At 47.1% G+C, this 14,544-nt stretch overlaps 1 protein-coding gene across 1 annotated transcript in view; it reads right to left on the bottom strand.

Moving 5' to 3' along the window:
* Positions 1-9,073, bottom strand: part of LOC123101126 (uncharacterized) — a 13,757-nt gene extending 4,684 nt beyond the window's left edge. The window contains exons 1-2 of the mRNA XM_044522727.1: positions 7,195-9,073; positions 6,900-7,088 (exon numbers count right to left, since the gene is read on the bottom strand). Coding sequence (XP_044378662.1) covers positions 6,900-7,088; positions 7,195-9,073 — 2,068 coding nt within the window. The remainder of the gene's footprint in view (positions 1-6,899; positions 7,089-7,194) is intronic.
* Positions 9,074-14,544: the final 5,471 nt, after the last annotated feature.

Here is a 14,544-nt window from a genome sequence, read left to right as displayed (position 1 = left end):
TCAACTTGTACATCACCATTCCATATGATAAACAGGTGTGCAATCAGGGCAGGACTGTAAACTGGGTTGCAAATCCGAAAGAATATGCACTCGTCGATCTGGAGAAAGATACTGATATTTCAAAGAGTAAAATGCATCACAAGTCCTAAAACTATTGGGGGAGTGTCAATTTAGTCCTATAACTCCGAAACTGCAGTTTTAGGTCCTAAAACTATTGGAGGTGTGCCAGTTTAGTCCTATAACTTTGAAACTGTAGTTTTTGGTCCCAAAACTATGTAAGTTTGTTCATCTCAGGTCCTAAGCTTGCATGTCAGCATTGACCCACCGCCGTGTCGCTTGGAGATGCTTGAATTGTTGCCACGTTGACCCCATGGACCCACCAGGTTAACTTCCGCGCTGTCCCGCGGCAGTGACTATTTCCCATCTATGGCCATGCTCGTGCCCAAACGACAACATGCACAACCAGCTCTATGGCAAGGGTATCAGGGCAAGGATAATGTCATGAGAGAGAGAGAGAGAGAGAGAGAGAGAGAGGGTGGGATGTCGTCCTCCATCCCGATTGGCTCGGTGTCTCTCCGGCGGCCGCGCCCATGGAGATGGATGTCGTCCTCCATGCCGACCGGCTCGGGATCTCCCAAGCAGCCGTGCCAAAACCTCTTAGCAAGGTTGCCTAGTAGCTCATGGGCACACGAGTGGAGGGCGTGCACACTGCGACGTTGAAGCATATGAACTACACTTGGGGAAGTAAACACGTATAAACTGCTCTTTTAAAAAAAATGCACCATGGACGTTGGCCATGCAAGCTCAGGACCTGGGATGAACAAACTTGCATAGTTTTGGGACCCAAAACTGCAGTTTCAAAGTTATAGGACTAAATTGACACATCCTCCAACAGTTTGGGACCAAAAACAGATGTTTTGAAGTTATAGGACTAAACTGACACGCCTCCAATGGTTTTAGGACCCAAAGCTGCAGTATCAAAGTTATAGGACTAAACTGACACATCACCAATAGTTTCAAGACTTATGATGCCTTTTACTCTATTTCAAACAGGGCAGCTAGAGGTGTGCTGGAGCCAATGTGGTGGGCTAGGAGAAGCCTGCTGCAGAAGACATCAAGAGGAGGAGATGCCTGGAGCGGACATGGGAGAGGAGGCGATGCTTGCTGGTGGACAAGGGGCCAGAATGGGGAGAAGAACCTGAATCAAACAATTGCAGGGCCATCGTGTTTGCCAAAATAAAAGACCACCCAATGGAATCCTCAGTTTAATCAAATTAAGTATCACGGTTGCCTTCTTGATGTATCTGAATGACCATAAACTAATTATTCCAAATGAACGCTGATCTTAACCTATTACCCTGATGGCTGGTCCACAAGTATGTCGAAAATGGGTGTATGCATAGCCGTTATGTTAGGTTGATGTATCATCTTATATATAGAAAATGGCGTACCCATTAAAATGCAAGGAACAGAATGCTGAAAAGTGAAAAGGCAGTGAATGTGCATGCAAAACATAACTGAAGTGACCATAAAAGAAAGGTGGATGGAGCTCATTCAGACATGAAGTGGACATCAGTGATTAGTCAGGATGAAGGCGGACGCAGACATCCACGAGCCCACGTCGCCCGCGCCGCAAAAAACACCCAAACAGCCTTGCGAATGAGCCGCAAAAATGAAGCGGACTTGTCCTGCCTAGCCTGCTTGGCCTGCATAGCCTGCTAACGGGAGGAAATCCCAACGAAGCAACAATGCAAGCCAGCCGATAGGGCACACCGCCGTTCGCCACAGCCAGGCCGGCGTCCCGCTCGTCTCCGCATGCGCTCTCCGCCGGCGCCAACCCTGCTCCCTGCTCGTCCCCGCCCGTTGAGCAAGATGTCCGGTGCTGCGGTGGACGAGCACAAGAAGTCGGCGGAGGAGGACAAGAATCCGACGAGAGATGATGAGAAGGTACAGCTCTGATCCTCTCTCCCACCTATGCTTAGTGTGATTTACTATCAGTATGCTCTGATTCAATGTGATGTGCTCAGTTCTTTCCAAATAGTGTTGATTCTTCAATGAAGCCACTAGAGTACTTTGATAACATAAATAAGAAATAGCCTCTCTCTTAGAAAAAATAGGATAAAATCCCTACTAGAAGGCTGGAACTTAGAAGGCTGTCAATTCCTACTGTCAGTAATTGCGGCCTTAGAACATCCACCATTCCTACTGTCAGTTTACTTAGAAGACTGGAACTTATTAATGCACTTCAGTTGCAGCTAGCAACCAAGAACCTGAGAATGGAAATAAACTGCAGATTGTTGGCACGGAATAAGGGTGAAAAAGATCGGATAATTTCCGTCTGAATCCGGTTTCGAATCCAGATTTACAGGATATGGGACAAGGATTTACCTATCCGGTCGGATACGGAACCGGATATCGAATACCAAAACCGAATTCGGAATAGGATATGCTACACAATTACACACGATCAACACATGTCACTATACAGCTCGAGTCTAAGCCTGTAATGGAAGTATGGAACCCATTTGTTTTGGAATCACTTGCGTGTGAGGCATCATCTTCAAGTGCAACGATAATTCAGCAAGTGTAGGCCATTGGCTATATATGGCCGGCGGAGGACCAGGACTAAATTTATGTTTTGTTTTGGAATGGCTAGATGGAACTGTTAGCTGTATTAATGCTTTGATGTATCATTTGTTGCTGTTTTTGTCCGATTATTTTTTTCCGCTTCCAGTCCGCCGCCGCTCCATAACCATACCGTGTCTGTTTCCGCTATTATCCGGCGTATTCCATATTCATTTCCGTAACTGCACCGCTTCTGAATCCAAAGAAAAATGTGGAATAGGATACGGTATGGGCATTATCTGTCCAAATCCAAACGGTTTCACCCTTAGCTCAGATTAATAAACTGCAGCGCACTTCAATAAACTGACTGCATATTGAGCACTCTCTTATTAGTATTAAGCTGCAGCACACTTTAATAGACTGACTGTACATGTGGTTTCTTACGTTAATAAGCCGCAAAACACTCAGATTGATGGCTCATTACTGTCAAGTTGAACATATAGTACAGCTACAGCCCCTCTAAAATTGGTCCTTTATTTTTTGAGTATATACCATGTTTCATATTCGCTCAGAGTGATACGGGAGAGCTGCAGCTGCAGCAGCTGTATGGCGGAAGGTAAGGACTGTGGCAATCACATAAAGAAGGGCCAGGTCTGCTTGTCTCATGATTTTGCATCTTAGTATTTGTTCTCTCCTAGTTATGAATGTTTCTTTTTCTGCTCTAAGTCAAACTAAACCAATGTTATTCTGCTTCAGATTTCTTCTCAGGATACTCTCAAGACCAAGGAAGACAGGAAGAATGGAAAGAAAAAGAGGGAAGAACTGCAGCAGCAGCTGGACACAGTCACTGAGAAGACCCACCTGGGGATTGATGGCTTCATGCTGAGCCAGAAGAGAAGAATAATGGAAAGAAAAAGAAGAGGGAAGAGCCGCAACATCAGCTGGATGGCGCTGCTGAAAAGACCAAGCTGGGGTTGATGCAGAGCCGGAAGGCGAGGACTGCAAGACCAAGAAAAAGAGGAAGAATGAAAAGAAAAGGAAGAGGCGGGAGATTCAGCTACAAGAAGAAAGGGCAAACAGGATCAACACAGATCTAGAACAGAAGAAAATAGAAGATAAATGGGAGAGGAAAGAAAAAATGAGGGCAAAAAATGGAAAATGATAAAGGACATAAAAAAAGAAACTGTGGAGTCATGAGCTTGCCAACAACAAAAATTGTGAGATTTCTGCATAAACAGTGGCGTCTGAGTTGGCATTCAGGTGGAATGGTCATTAGCGACCATAGAACCAGGCTGAAGAGCGACAATTTGGAGGCGTTGAGTTGCCTCCAGGATTGGTTAAAATCTGCTGATTGAATCCTTCAGACCTATACCTACCACTAAAATTGACGACGGAGATTGCTTGATAAGTTGACAATAAGCAAGTCTCCATTCCTGCACATTGTGACATTTACTTTCTTAAGGAATGCTTTTTGTCTCACATGCCTACAAACAACCTAGCAGCTGTTCTACCAAGCAAGCAAATGCAACGAAGGAAACACCATCTCTTCTTTGTCACAGTCGAAGGGGAGTGCATGGTCGTTAGGGCATCATTACACAACTGCCTGCGGTACGTTTTTCCTACACAACTGCCTCTGTAGCAAACATTCTCAGATGTGAATACAGACGCGGCAGGGGCAGAAGATGACGACGATGCACTGCTAATATTAAACTCGGTATGGGTAAGCTGATTTTCATACTAAAGAAGCATTCTTGCGGCTGTAACAAGTAACACTACCTGAGACAGTACGTGTTTATTCTTGTCACATTCTAAATTCTGAAGAGACCTACTACTATGCACATAGACGTATGTGTACTTGATAGTTTTATATACTGCAAGAGTTGTTTGTATATACTGTAGTTTATGTACTTTACATGATACATGGTTTCCTTTTTACCGGAATGGTTTATACAACAACTTTAGATTAAAACTTTCACATGATCTGCTGTGTGCAGAATCAAGAAGCAGAGAGGAAGATCTGTCAAGAAAAGAGGATGCCACAATGAAGTTGGTACTGTACTTTAGCTAATCAGAATTATGATGTATGCTTATTATGCTGAAATATTGAAGTTGGTACTATACTTTAGCTAATCAGAACTCCTGAAGGGGCATGAGACTCTTTTGTATTACCATTACTCTGAATTGTTGGAAGGAACCTGAACCTTAGTTGGCAAGAAATTCCCTTTTATTTTTGCAGCTAATAGGCAAGGAATTCAGACAGGAGTAGTAGTACTATTTAGTTGTCAGATGTGTGATGAACATGATTAGCAAAATATATGCAAACAAGTGGTGAAGTACAGTCTGAAGAAGTTGACAAGTGTATGCATCAATCTAATTCTAAAAATATTCTTTTTAAAAGGAAGACAAGGCTCGTGTCATGTGCTTATTATGCTAAAATGTACTTTGGTCTTTGGCTATTAACCTGTACAAGCTATGCATGTTTACATTATCTGAAAGCCCTAGTTCAGTACAAGAGCCAGCATGTTTACATGAGCTAGCAACATATTTCTAAGTCTGGGCGTCCAACAGCAGTGTCCGCATAGCACCAGCAGCCAGTATGAAAAGCTGGCGTGAACCAGCCTGAGTGCATGTACAACAATCAGTGGTACGAAAAGCAGCAGCTGCATCTGTCTGCTGGACAATAGCAGGCAGACGCGGCTGATACTAATCCTGCGATTAGCTAATGCCGAACATTGTGGACAGGCCGCAGGCATGTCCAATTGCATCCTGAGTGATAAGTGCTGCATAGGTAGACAGACATACTCTAGGGTCAATGATTCAAGTAGGTAAAATACCAGAACCTGACCATAGTGCACAATCTAGACGATGGTGTGAAGTGAAATGTGACACATCCCAGGGTTTATGCAAAATATGACAACCAAAGTGACCAGAGAAGGTTGAGTGGAAGGTGGTGATAGAGAGGCATGTTCATAGGGTAAATAAGAAGCTGGATTTCTTTGTGAATGAGCTGGTGGCTGAGCACCTGACACCTATGAATGCCCTGCTGGTGCCTGAGCACTTGCACTGATGGATGGCCTGTTGGTGGCATTGCAGAAGGGCATACTGAAGATCTACTACGCTTTCACTAATTCAAAGAAACTATACTTTCAGGCAAGAGTTTCTAATGTTTGCAGTGGATGTTTTGCCCATATGTTTGTCTATACCAGTTCATATAATTGATACATCATGATTCGTTCCAGTCGGCCCCATGATTAATGATTTCTCATTCAGACTGTGTTTGCCAAAATAAATAAATAAAACACTCAATGGACTCTACAATTTAATCAAATCAAGTGCCGTGGTTGCCTTCTTGAGGTATATTCACAGGACAATGCAAACCATGCTTGGAAAACTCAGTTTTTTGACTGAAAATCTGAATGACCATAACTCTGTTTTTGAGTCGCCGACTAATCGCCTATTAGTCGCCGACTAATCGCCGAGTCGTCGCCGCGTGGCTGGCTCGCGCAGGCGACTTGACTCAGGGAGCGAGTCGCGCGACTCGCGTGGCTCGCCGGCGACTTGGTGCGATCAGTCGCGCGACTCGCTGGCTTGCTGGCTTGAGTGGCTTGCTGCTGATGTATATGTGGGGACTGGGGAAGGAGGAGGACTGAAGGAAAGAGAGCGCAGGGTGGGCTCTATATGTGCCCTGCTTAGATGTAGTATATGAAAGAGAGCGCAGGGTGGGCTCTATATGTGCTCTGCTTAGATGTAGTATATTTTCTCTGCTGTATATGTGCTCTGCTGCTGCTGTATATCTATGTTCTCTGCTGCTCTATGTACTGTTGTGCCATGGCGACTTGGGGTGACTAATCAAGCCAAGTCGCTGACTCAAGCCAGCAAGCCACTAGCCGCAGCCTCGGCGACTTGGCTTGACTCGGCGACTCAAAAACCTTGGACCATAAACTAGTTATTCCAAATAAACACTGGTCTCTCATGGCCGATTCACAAGCATGTCGAAAATGGGTGTATACATAGCCGTTAAGTTGTTGTATCATCTCAATCTCATATATGAAAAATGGCGTAGAATTAAAATGCGAGGAACAGGCTGCTGAAAAGAGAAAATCCGGTGCATGCAGTGCCCTATATAAGGTCTTCTGTATGGAAGCTATAGTAGAATATTTTAATGTTTCTCTCTTTGATTGGACGAAACGACAAAGCATCGTAAGATTGAAAAGACGAATGGGCCTTAATGGAAATCAAAAGGCTTTTCGATGAAACATAAAATTAAAAATCCTTTCGTTAATGTTTCAAACCTACATGGCTGCTCATGCTAACTGGAAGGAGTGGGGACTTACCAGTAGATGTCAGGGGTAGAGGGCAGCAGAAATTTGGTTTTGGCGGGTCAGGAAATGACTCATTTATTTCGGCAAAGAAGAGTTGGTTATCAGATTCAGAAGCAGCCACAAAATTAACATGATAGGAAAGCCTGTCTAGGGATCTGGGAGCCGCCACCAAACCACAGATAACACTTGGCTCATATTTTGGTTCCAAAAACAAGAAACAGCAAAGGTCAAATGAGGCACCTGAAAGAGATATGTTAAGAATGTAGTATGTACCCAAGAAAGAAACAATGGACACAAACAAAGCCATGTACCAGAGGATGCTCAAAGGCATATTTCTTCAGCACTTGCGCAAGCTCAGCGCGGATGAATAACTTCATCTCGTTATAACATGACCTCTTTTGTAGCAGAGTCTCCTTAGCCTCGTTGCACAGTTCAGCCGCATTGGAAGATACGGGAGCCACCAACAGCAGTGCACTTTGTTTGAGAGTGGATATTATTTCCCCAAGAGACTCAAAGGAGATCCTGCCATCGGCGCTAGTGGCCAGCAAGAGCCGCAGGTCAATGAGCCTGTCAGGCGCCAGGGAAGCGAAGAATGATCCCAGCTCAGCATGTTGTGGGTGTCGAGCGGCTTCGGCTGCGTCAGTAAACTGCAGCGAGGTGTGCGTCTCCTGGGACAGGTCACAGCGTTTGCAGGAGAGGTGCTCCATCGCCCGCTGCGTCGAGCATTGGGACTCGGAGCTTGCTCGGACGAGGGCAGTGAGGCCTTCCAAGGAACGGACCTCCACACGAAGCATAGAGAGGGTGTCGAGGATGTCATACACCTCTACTTTGTAGTCAGCTGACGATGGGAGCGGGCGCAGTATGTGGTGGCAAATGGAGTTGATGATGATGTTGGAGACAGGGTCCATGGGGCCATAGCAGTGGCCAGCGAATAGGATGTGGGGGATGAGGTGGAGCCACATAGAGGGCAGCATGGCGAAGACTTTGAGATAGAAGCCGTGGATCATGTCGTGGAGCCTCATCCTGAGAGACCCAGTGTATTCGCAGGCATCGCCAGAACAGATCATGACCGCAGAGCCGAAGTGTGCTTTGGCGGTTTTCACGACCTTCTGCAAACAGGATGAGATCATGGATCTGTCCTCGTGAGGAGACCGCAGGGCCGCGAAGTGGTCTCCATGACGCTCGACATTGATGGTGAACATTTTGAAGCCATCGGAGCTTGTGGTGTTGGAAATGTCTAGTCTCCCTTCATCGGCCTTGAGGTCCCGGCAGTAGACAAGTAGCTCTCTTCCGCTTGGCCGCAAGCTGAACTGAAGATCCAAGGGAGCACCGACCTGGTATCGCAGCAAATCCATGATGGCAATGACATCATCGACGCTGAGCTTGCGCCCTCCCTTCTCGAGCAAGGGGGCGGAGTCGCGGAGGCACTGTTTGGGCAGGGGCGACGCCTGGAGCCGCACCAGGTCATCAGGCGCAGGGTGCCGCCGCCCACAGCTTGCGGCGTACTTGAAGGCGGCTTGCGTCCTTTCAGAGGCAGGGTCGGGTGGTGAAACAGCAGCAGCGTGTAGATCGTGCTCGACCAGCTGGACTGCGAGGGCGAGATCGGCGCGTGCCCAGTGGAGGTAGCGGGTGGCCTTTTCTTCGCTGAGGCATCCGAAGGAGCCAACCATGAATCTGATGAGAGCCTGGCGGGACGCCCCAGCAATAGAGTACCATGTAGCCCTGCGGGTGGACGGCCCACAGGTAACCCTGCCGGAGGATGGCAAAACCCAGCTGGTGTTCCAGCTGCTGTAGTCACTGGGTTGCACCCTGCCGGCGGCCAGCCTCTTGGACCTCCTCCTGTCGGGCTTTGCCATGTCCCCGAAGTCGCGCGGGAGGAGGGCGACGGTGTTGAGGATGATGTTGGTGACGGGGTCGAGGAGGCCGAGGCAGAGGCCGCCTTCGCGCATGGATACGGCCAACTGGTCGGCGGCTTCCACCGGCATGTCATGGACGGGCAGCCGGCCGAAAGCCTCCTCGTGCAAGTCGAGGAGGAGCTCCAGGAGATCGGCGTCCAAATTCGATTTGTCCAAGGGGGGAGCGTCGCACTCGCTGAACAAGCACGAGAACAGACCCCTGCGCTCTCCCGGATCTGACGACATCGGCTGCGATTCCTGGTGTCCGGCGGCAGCCGAGGGCCACGGCATCGGCCTCACTTTCTGCGGTTGGGCGGCGGCGGATCTAGGGTTCGGTGGCGTGGGATGACAGCACAAGACGATTGAGAGACTGCCGGTGGAGAAAGACTACAACGCAACGCGTCTGGTATGGGCACATAGGACACAACGCGTCTCGTATGAGCCAGAATCTTCTTTTCTTCTTTTCTTTTTTTCTTTTTTCTATATCTATATTTATCTATCTATCTACTTTTTTAGGGTAATATCTATCTACTCTGTTTCTAAATATAGGGTGTATAGTTTTTGACATGAAAATTAAAAAACATATGTGGACGGAAAATTTCACAAGTTTTGGACGAGATTATACCTGACTAGTTAACATGAGAAAATAGAGAAGCTTGCCTTATATAAGGAAATGTTATCAAATCCCTAAAAAAACTATCTAAACGAGTGGTGAAACGCAATACACCTTATATTTCGGATTTTTTCTCAAAAATATATACACCTTATATCAAGGAACGAAAGGAGTATTAAACAAGCAAACATTTTCTTTTCTAACTGCACCCCGCTCAGTGTACACATAATAATCCGGAGTAATTAGAGCCACATGATCGAATCCACTCATTTAGGTCTAACCATAAAGAAAACAATAATCCTCATTAAAAATGCGTTTATCAATTTTAAAGGGCGGACGAAAACTCTGCCATCCGCTTGCCCGCATCAGTTTAGGTACGAGGAAAAATGGCACAATATACGGAAACAACAGGACCGGGGCGGCGGCACATCTTGGGGAATCAGGGAGGAGAAGGATAGGCTTGGCGGCGGCTGAGGAGGTGCTCGTCGACGCGCAGGGTTGGATCGGGGCGCTTCCCCGCGGGCCGCGGCTGTCCTCGCGAAGCCACCTATCCAAAAGCAACGCTGCTCCCCGCCGCCATCCGAGGCGACGCCGCCTGCCCTCCTACCCACGAGCCGCTGCCGGATGGAGGCCACAATTTCGTCGAGGTCGTTGCTGCCTTCGGCATTCGGGGTGTGTCATGGAGATCGAGGCGAGCATGAGGATTTGTGGCCACCGCCATGGTCACCGTACCCCATCGTAGGGCATGGAGCACGCCGTCGACCTATAGCTCGTGGAGATCACCGTTGCTCTGCAGGTCGTTGGGTGACCGGACCTTGCCGATGTGGCCCTCCCCGACGACCTTCTCTTCGCCCGGTTGGCTGGCATGGATCTCGCCACGGCTACCCTAAGCTTCTCTGCCTCGAGCTCGATGGTCAGCCACCATGGATCCACCAGCTGGAGGGTCACGCGACCCAGCCGTCCTCCCATGCTGCAGCGGCTAGAAGGCGACATGGCTCTTTGTACACGAAGAGTGGAGTTCAGTCAAGTACTCCCTCCATCCCATAATATAAGAACGTTTTTAACACTAGCATAGTGTCAAAAACATTCTTATATTCTGGGCAGAGGGAGTATATACTTGGCCTCTACTGCTGATCCATGTACATGGAGAAGAACAGACAACCGCTCATTCATGCTTCGTTCCACTCCTTTGCGCTACATTACTGGAGGTGACATTTTCCAATCTCTCTATATTGTAACACGCCTGCTGCCTGCACAGTTAATGGATTTTCTTAAAATTTATCGCTGGTTAGTGCTTTGTTGCAATTGTTCACCCGGGATTCTTATATACTTAGCTTTGATATTCCGTTTTTTCTGGCACATAGAAATAAGAGTATTGTCCAGGTTAGGGATTCAATTGAGGAAAAAGCGAGCAAGTAAATTTTTATTGCAAGAAATACAATTTAAGCTATTGATGTTTCTTCCGTATCAGTTATTGCATTATATTAGACTGTCCATCTTCTCATTTTCATTGCCACGCTATTAAATTTTGATATGCCTTTTTTTCATTCCAAATTAAATCAACATCTATGGAATTTATATGATAACTACTTTGTTCTCTATGTTTCCGTCTACTCAGGAAAGAAGAAATGTCCGAAGAATGACCAATGCGGGTTATTACATGATTTGGATGTATGGTTAATTATACACTTACATTTTTTAGTTTGTCCCGCTCATGGACACTGCTTTATTGATCATTGACTTATGGATTTTTGCTGCATGTAGGTGCAATGTTTTTGAAAGTAAAGGTTTCAAGCATGGTTCACTTTTAACTGGCGGTAATGCTCTCGACAGTCATATCCTGATATGAGATTGCTATCTTTTAAATTTAACTTATGTTTCTTTATGATTGCCCTCTCACCCCTTTTGCATTTGGATGTCAAAACTTTGTGCGTTGTTCATTTCAGTTATGCGACTACTTTTCTTATGGATCTTAGATGAACTCAAGGGCTATTGTTTCGAACAAAGTTGGTCACTTGTTTCTTTGGAAATTATGTTGTTGCATAGTATCATACCTGCTCCAAAGGAACGAAGGTAGTATGGTAGTATAAATAAATAGGGTTGTATTATTTTTCCCTTTTATCCGCTTGATAATTACGATAGAATTATTGCATGAAGCTGTGTGCGCATACAATATGTAACCAAATTCACTAGATTCAAGCCTTGCTTCTTCACTTGGAAGCAAGTCTTCATCTTCGGAAGGGATTATCCGCGGTGCCTAGGAAATTCAAAGGACATTTTAATGGTCCGTTAACTAAACAGATGGTGATCCAGAAAAAATATATGAGGTTGATACTAGCCATAGTAAGTGCATAACAAGCCTACATGTTGTCTACATTTTTGCAGATCTCGCTATCCTTGTTTAACTCAATGGAATCAGATAATTTTGTTGTGTTCCCTAACAAGTCCTTGTAGATGTGCAGCTTCCCCCTCTGATCATCTCCTTAGGGTCTCTCTTTAATCCTAGAGCCAGGCAACAAGAATGGTTGGTTTTAAGTACAACATGTATCTATTTATTCATTATTGATTTATTGTTTTCGGGGAATTGTTTTGCCCCTGACCATATCATTGTTACTTTGCCTGCATTAGATCATGAGTATGACAATGATGAATTTTATGTAAGGAGCATTTACATCTATGCCCCTTAACTCGAACCCACTACTCACTTTTGCCCCTAATTTTTAGGTATGCTCAGTTTTGCCCCTCCGCCGTTAGTTTCACTTATATAAATGACCTTCTATGCCGTTACCGTCAGGTTAAAGAGCTTTGACCGTCCTGAAAAAATAGCAAAAAAAGACAAAAAAATTAAAACTTTGTGGGATCGAAGATACTCATGTCTGCAAGCTGTGTATAAATTTTCATGCCGTTCGGACACCATGGGAGCTCGTGGCAAAGGAAAACATAATGTTTGTACGCATGTGAACAGTAAATTCGAAAAAATAGAAAAATAATAAAAGATATGAAATTTTGTGGGACTGAAGATACTCAGGTGCAAGATGTGTGCTCATTTTTGTTGTGTTTGGACATCGTAGGAGCTCGTGGAGAAAAAAAACAAAATTTAGCTAAAAAATACTTTGTAAAAATGCACTATTTTTTTCTCTAGAGCGCCTCATCCGCTCATTTGATCACCAAAACTTGCAAGCACCTTGTGCACTCAAGCCTCTTTGAAGCCAAAAAAAATCATTTTTTTATTTTGTTGCTACTTTTTGAATTTACTGTTCATAGGCATAAATTAATTTTGTTTTCCTTTGCCACGAGCTCCCGGAGTGTCCAACCAACACAAAAACTTGCACGCGCCTTGCGGACATGACTATCATTGATCCTACAAAACTTCTGATTTTTTTGGTTTTTTTGCTATTTTTTCTGAATGGTCAAAATCCTTTGACATGACGCAAAAGATTTGTCATTTTCATTGATTAAGAAGAAGAGAGTTGACCGGTTAATTAGATGAAAAGCAAAAACCTAGATACAAACCCCACACGGGGCACACGCGAACGACTTGGCCACAACAACACCAAACAGTCGACCACAACGTCGAGGACATGGCAGCTCCGATTTTGCTGACGAGCATCACAGGAGAAAGTTGCAAGCCTCGCACCGACCTAGTCTAGCGCAACATCCGGAGAGCACCGTCCGCTGAAAACTGCCCTCATGGAGTCATCATTGCCGCAGTGGCCTCGCCTTCCGCAGCCCCGACTTCTCTGTCACAACTAGAAACCAGCATGGGCACACCCATAAGCGCGCCCGACTATCGACAGTAGAAGGACAAGCTGCGACTCGGATCTGCTCGCCACCATCGTCGTTGCCACACGCGTCGCAACGCCACACCAACCTCACCGCCGGTCAGGCACCTGCCGACCGCGATGCCGTGCACGTCCAGCCCGTAGGAAGCACAAATGGGACCAAGATCTTCTAGACGGTGCCCCAAAGAAGGAATACGACATTAGAGACGACGTCGCCGCCTGATCCAACCAGGAACTTGACTTTCGCCCCGAGATCTTGACCCGAGAGTTGAGGATGCGCAAATCACCACGACGGCGCCTCCAAGGAAGAATGCGACGCCCACGGGCGTCGCCGCTGCCGGCCAGCAAGCACGGCCCAAGCTTTCGCCCGAATCAATAGCACCATCACTCTCGCGCGTCCGACCAACGCCAACCCGCACACCCTTGCACAACAACCACGCCATCGCCACGCAGAGACCACCACCACGCCTCGCCGACGAGACAGAAGAGACGAGCCTCCCTCCACCAAGCACACTACGCCCGCCACGTCGCCCACACGAACTCCACGACAGCGGACACATCAACCGCCGTCCCGAGGCCGCCGCCCCGGAGTCCAACCCTCGAGCAGATCCGCATCACCCAAGGCGGCCACAAGAGTAGGGATGGGAGGGCTGCCACCCCTCACCAACCATGCCAGCCAGATCTGGAAGCCCAGCAGGCAGCCGCCACCGCAACACCTTCAGCAAAAAGACCGCCGGAGACGAATCCCACGGCCAGAGCCGGGACGCGCAACACTAAGACGAGAGGGGGGTTGTCACCACGCCCCGTCACGCCAGCCATAACTGTCGGACCGAATCCCGCACAGCCTGACGGAGCTACAACATCAATCTGGCTACCGCCACCACGAGCACGCCAAATCCAATCCACACATGCGTCGCCACCTCTGCCGCGCAGCTCCTCGTGCCACTCGGACGCCCCACGACCAGCGCCGAAATAAGTCCAGAAATAATGTGAGCACCAAGACTTGAACCCTGAGGATACCACTGTCACTCTAAGCATACAATCATAAGTTTGATTTGTTCGCTCGCGTCGAGACGGGAGGTCGTAGGTTCAAAGCACTATTGTAAAAAAATACACAGTAATGGACGCTTGAAGGGCAAAATAGGAATCGCCCGAAGCGGTCGAGATTTTTTTTTTGGAGACATTGAGCGGTCGAGAAAGTTGTGAGCGGCACACGCGCAGCCACGGCGCGGCGGGCCCAGGCCGGGCTGAGATTGCCTAGGCTGGGCCACTTTGGGCTATCGAACCATACAATAAGAACCCTAAACCAAGACGCCCCCAACCCTTCCCCGTCATCCATAAGTCACCTCGGCGGCGGCGGCGGCCGC

This window comes from Triticum aestivum, chromosome 5A (genome assembly GCF_018294505.1).
Source record: "Triticum aestivum cultivar Chinese Spring chromosome 5A, IWGSC CS RefSeq v2.1, whole genome shotgun sequence".
Lineage (NCBI taxonomy): Eukaryota > Viridiplantae > Streptophyta > Magnoliopsida > Poales > Poaceae > Triticum > Triticum aestivum.
The sequence above is the reverse complement of the archived record's forward strand: the minus strand, read 5'-3'. Positions and strand labels throughout refer to the sequence as shown.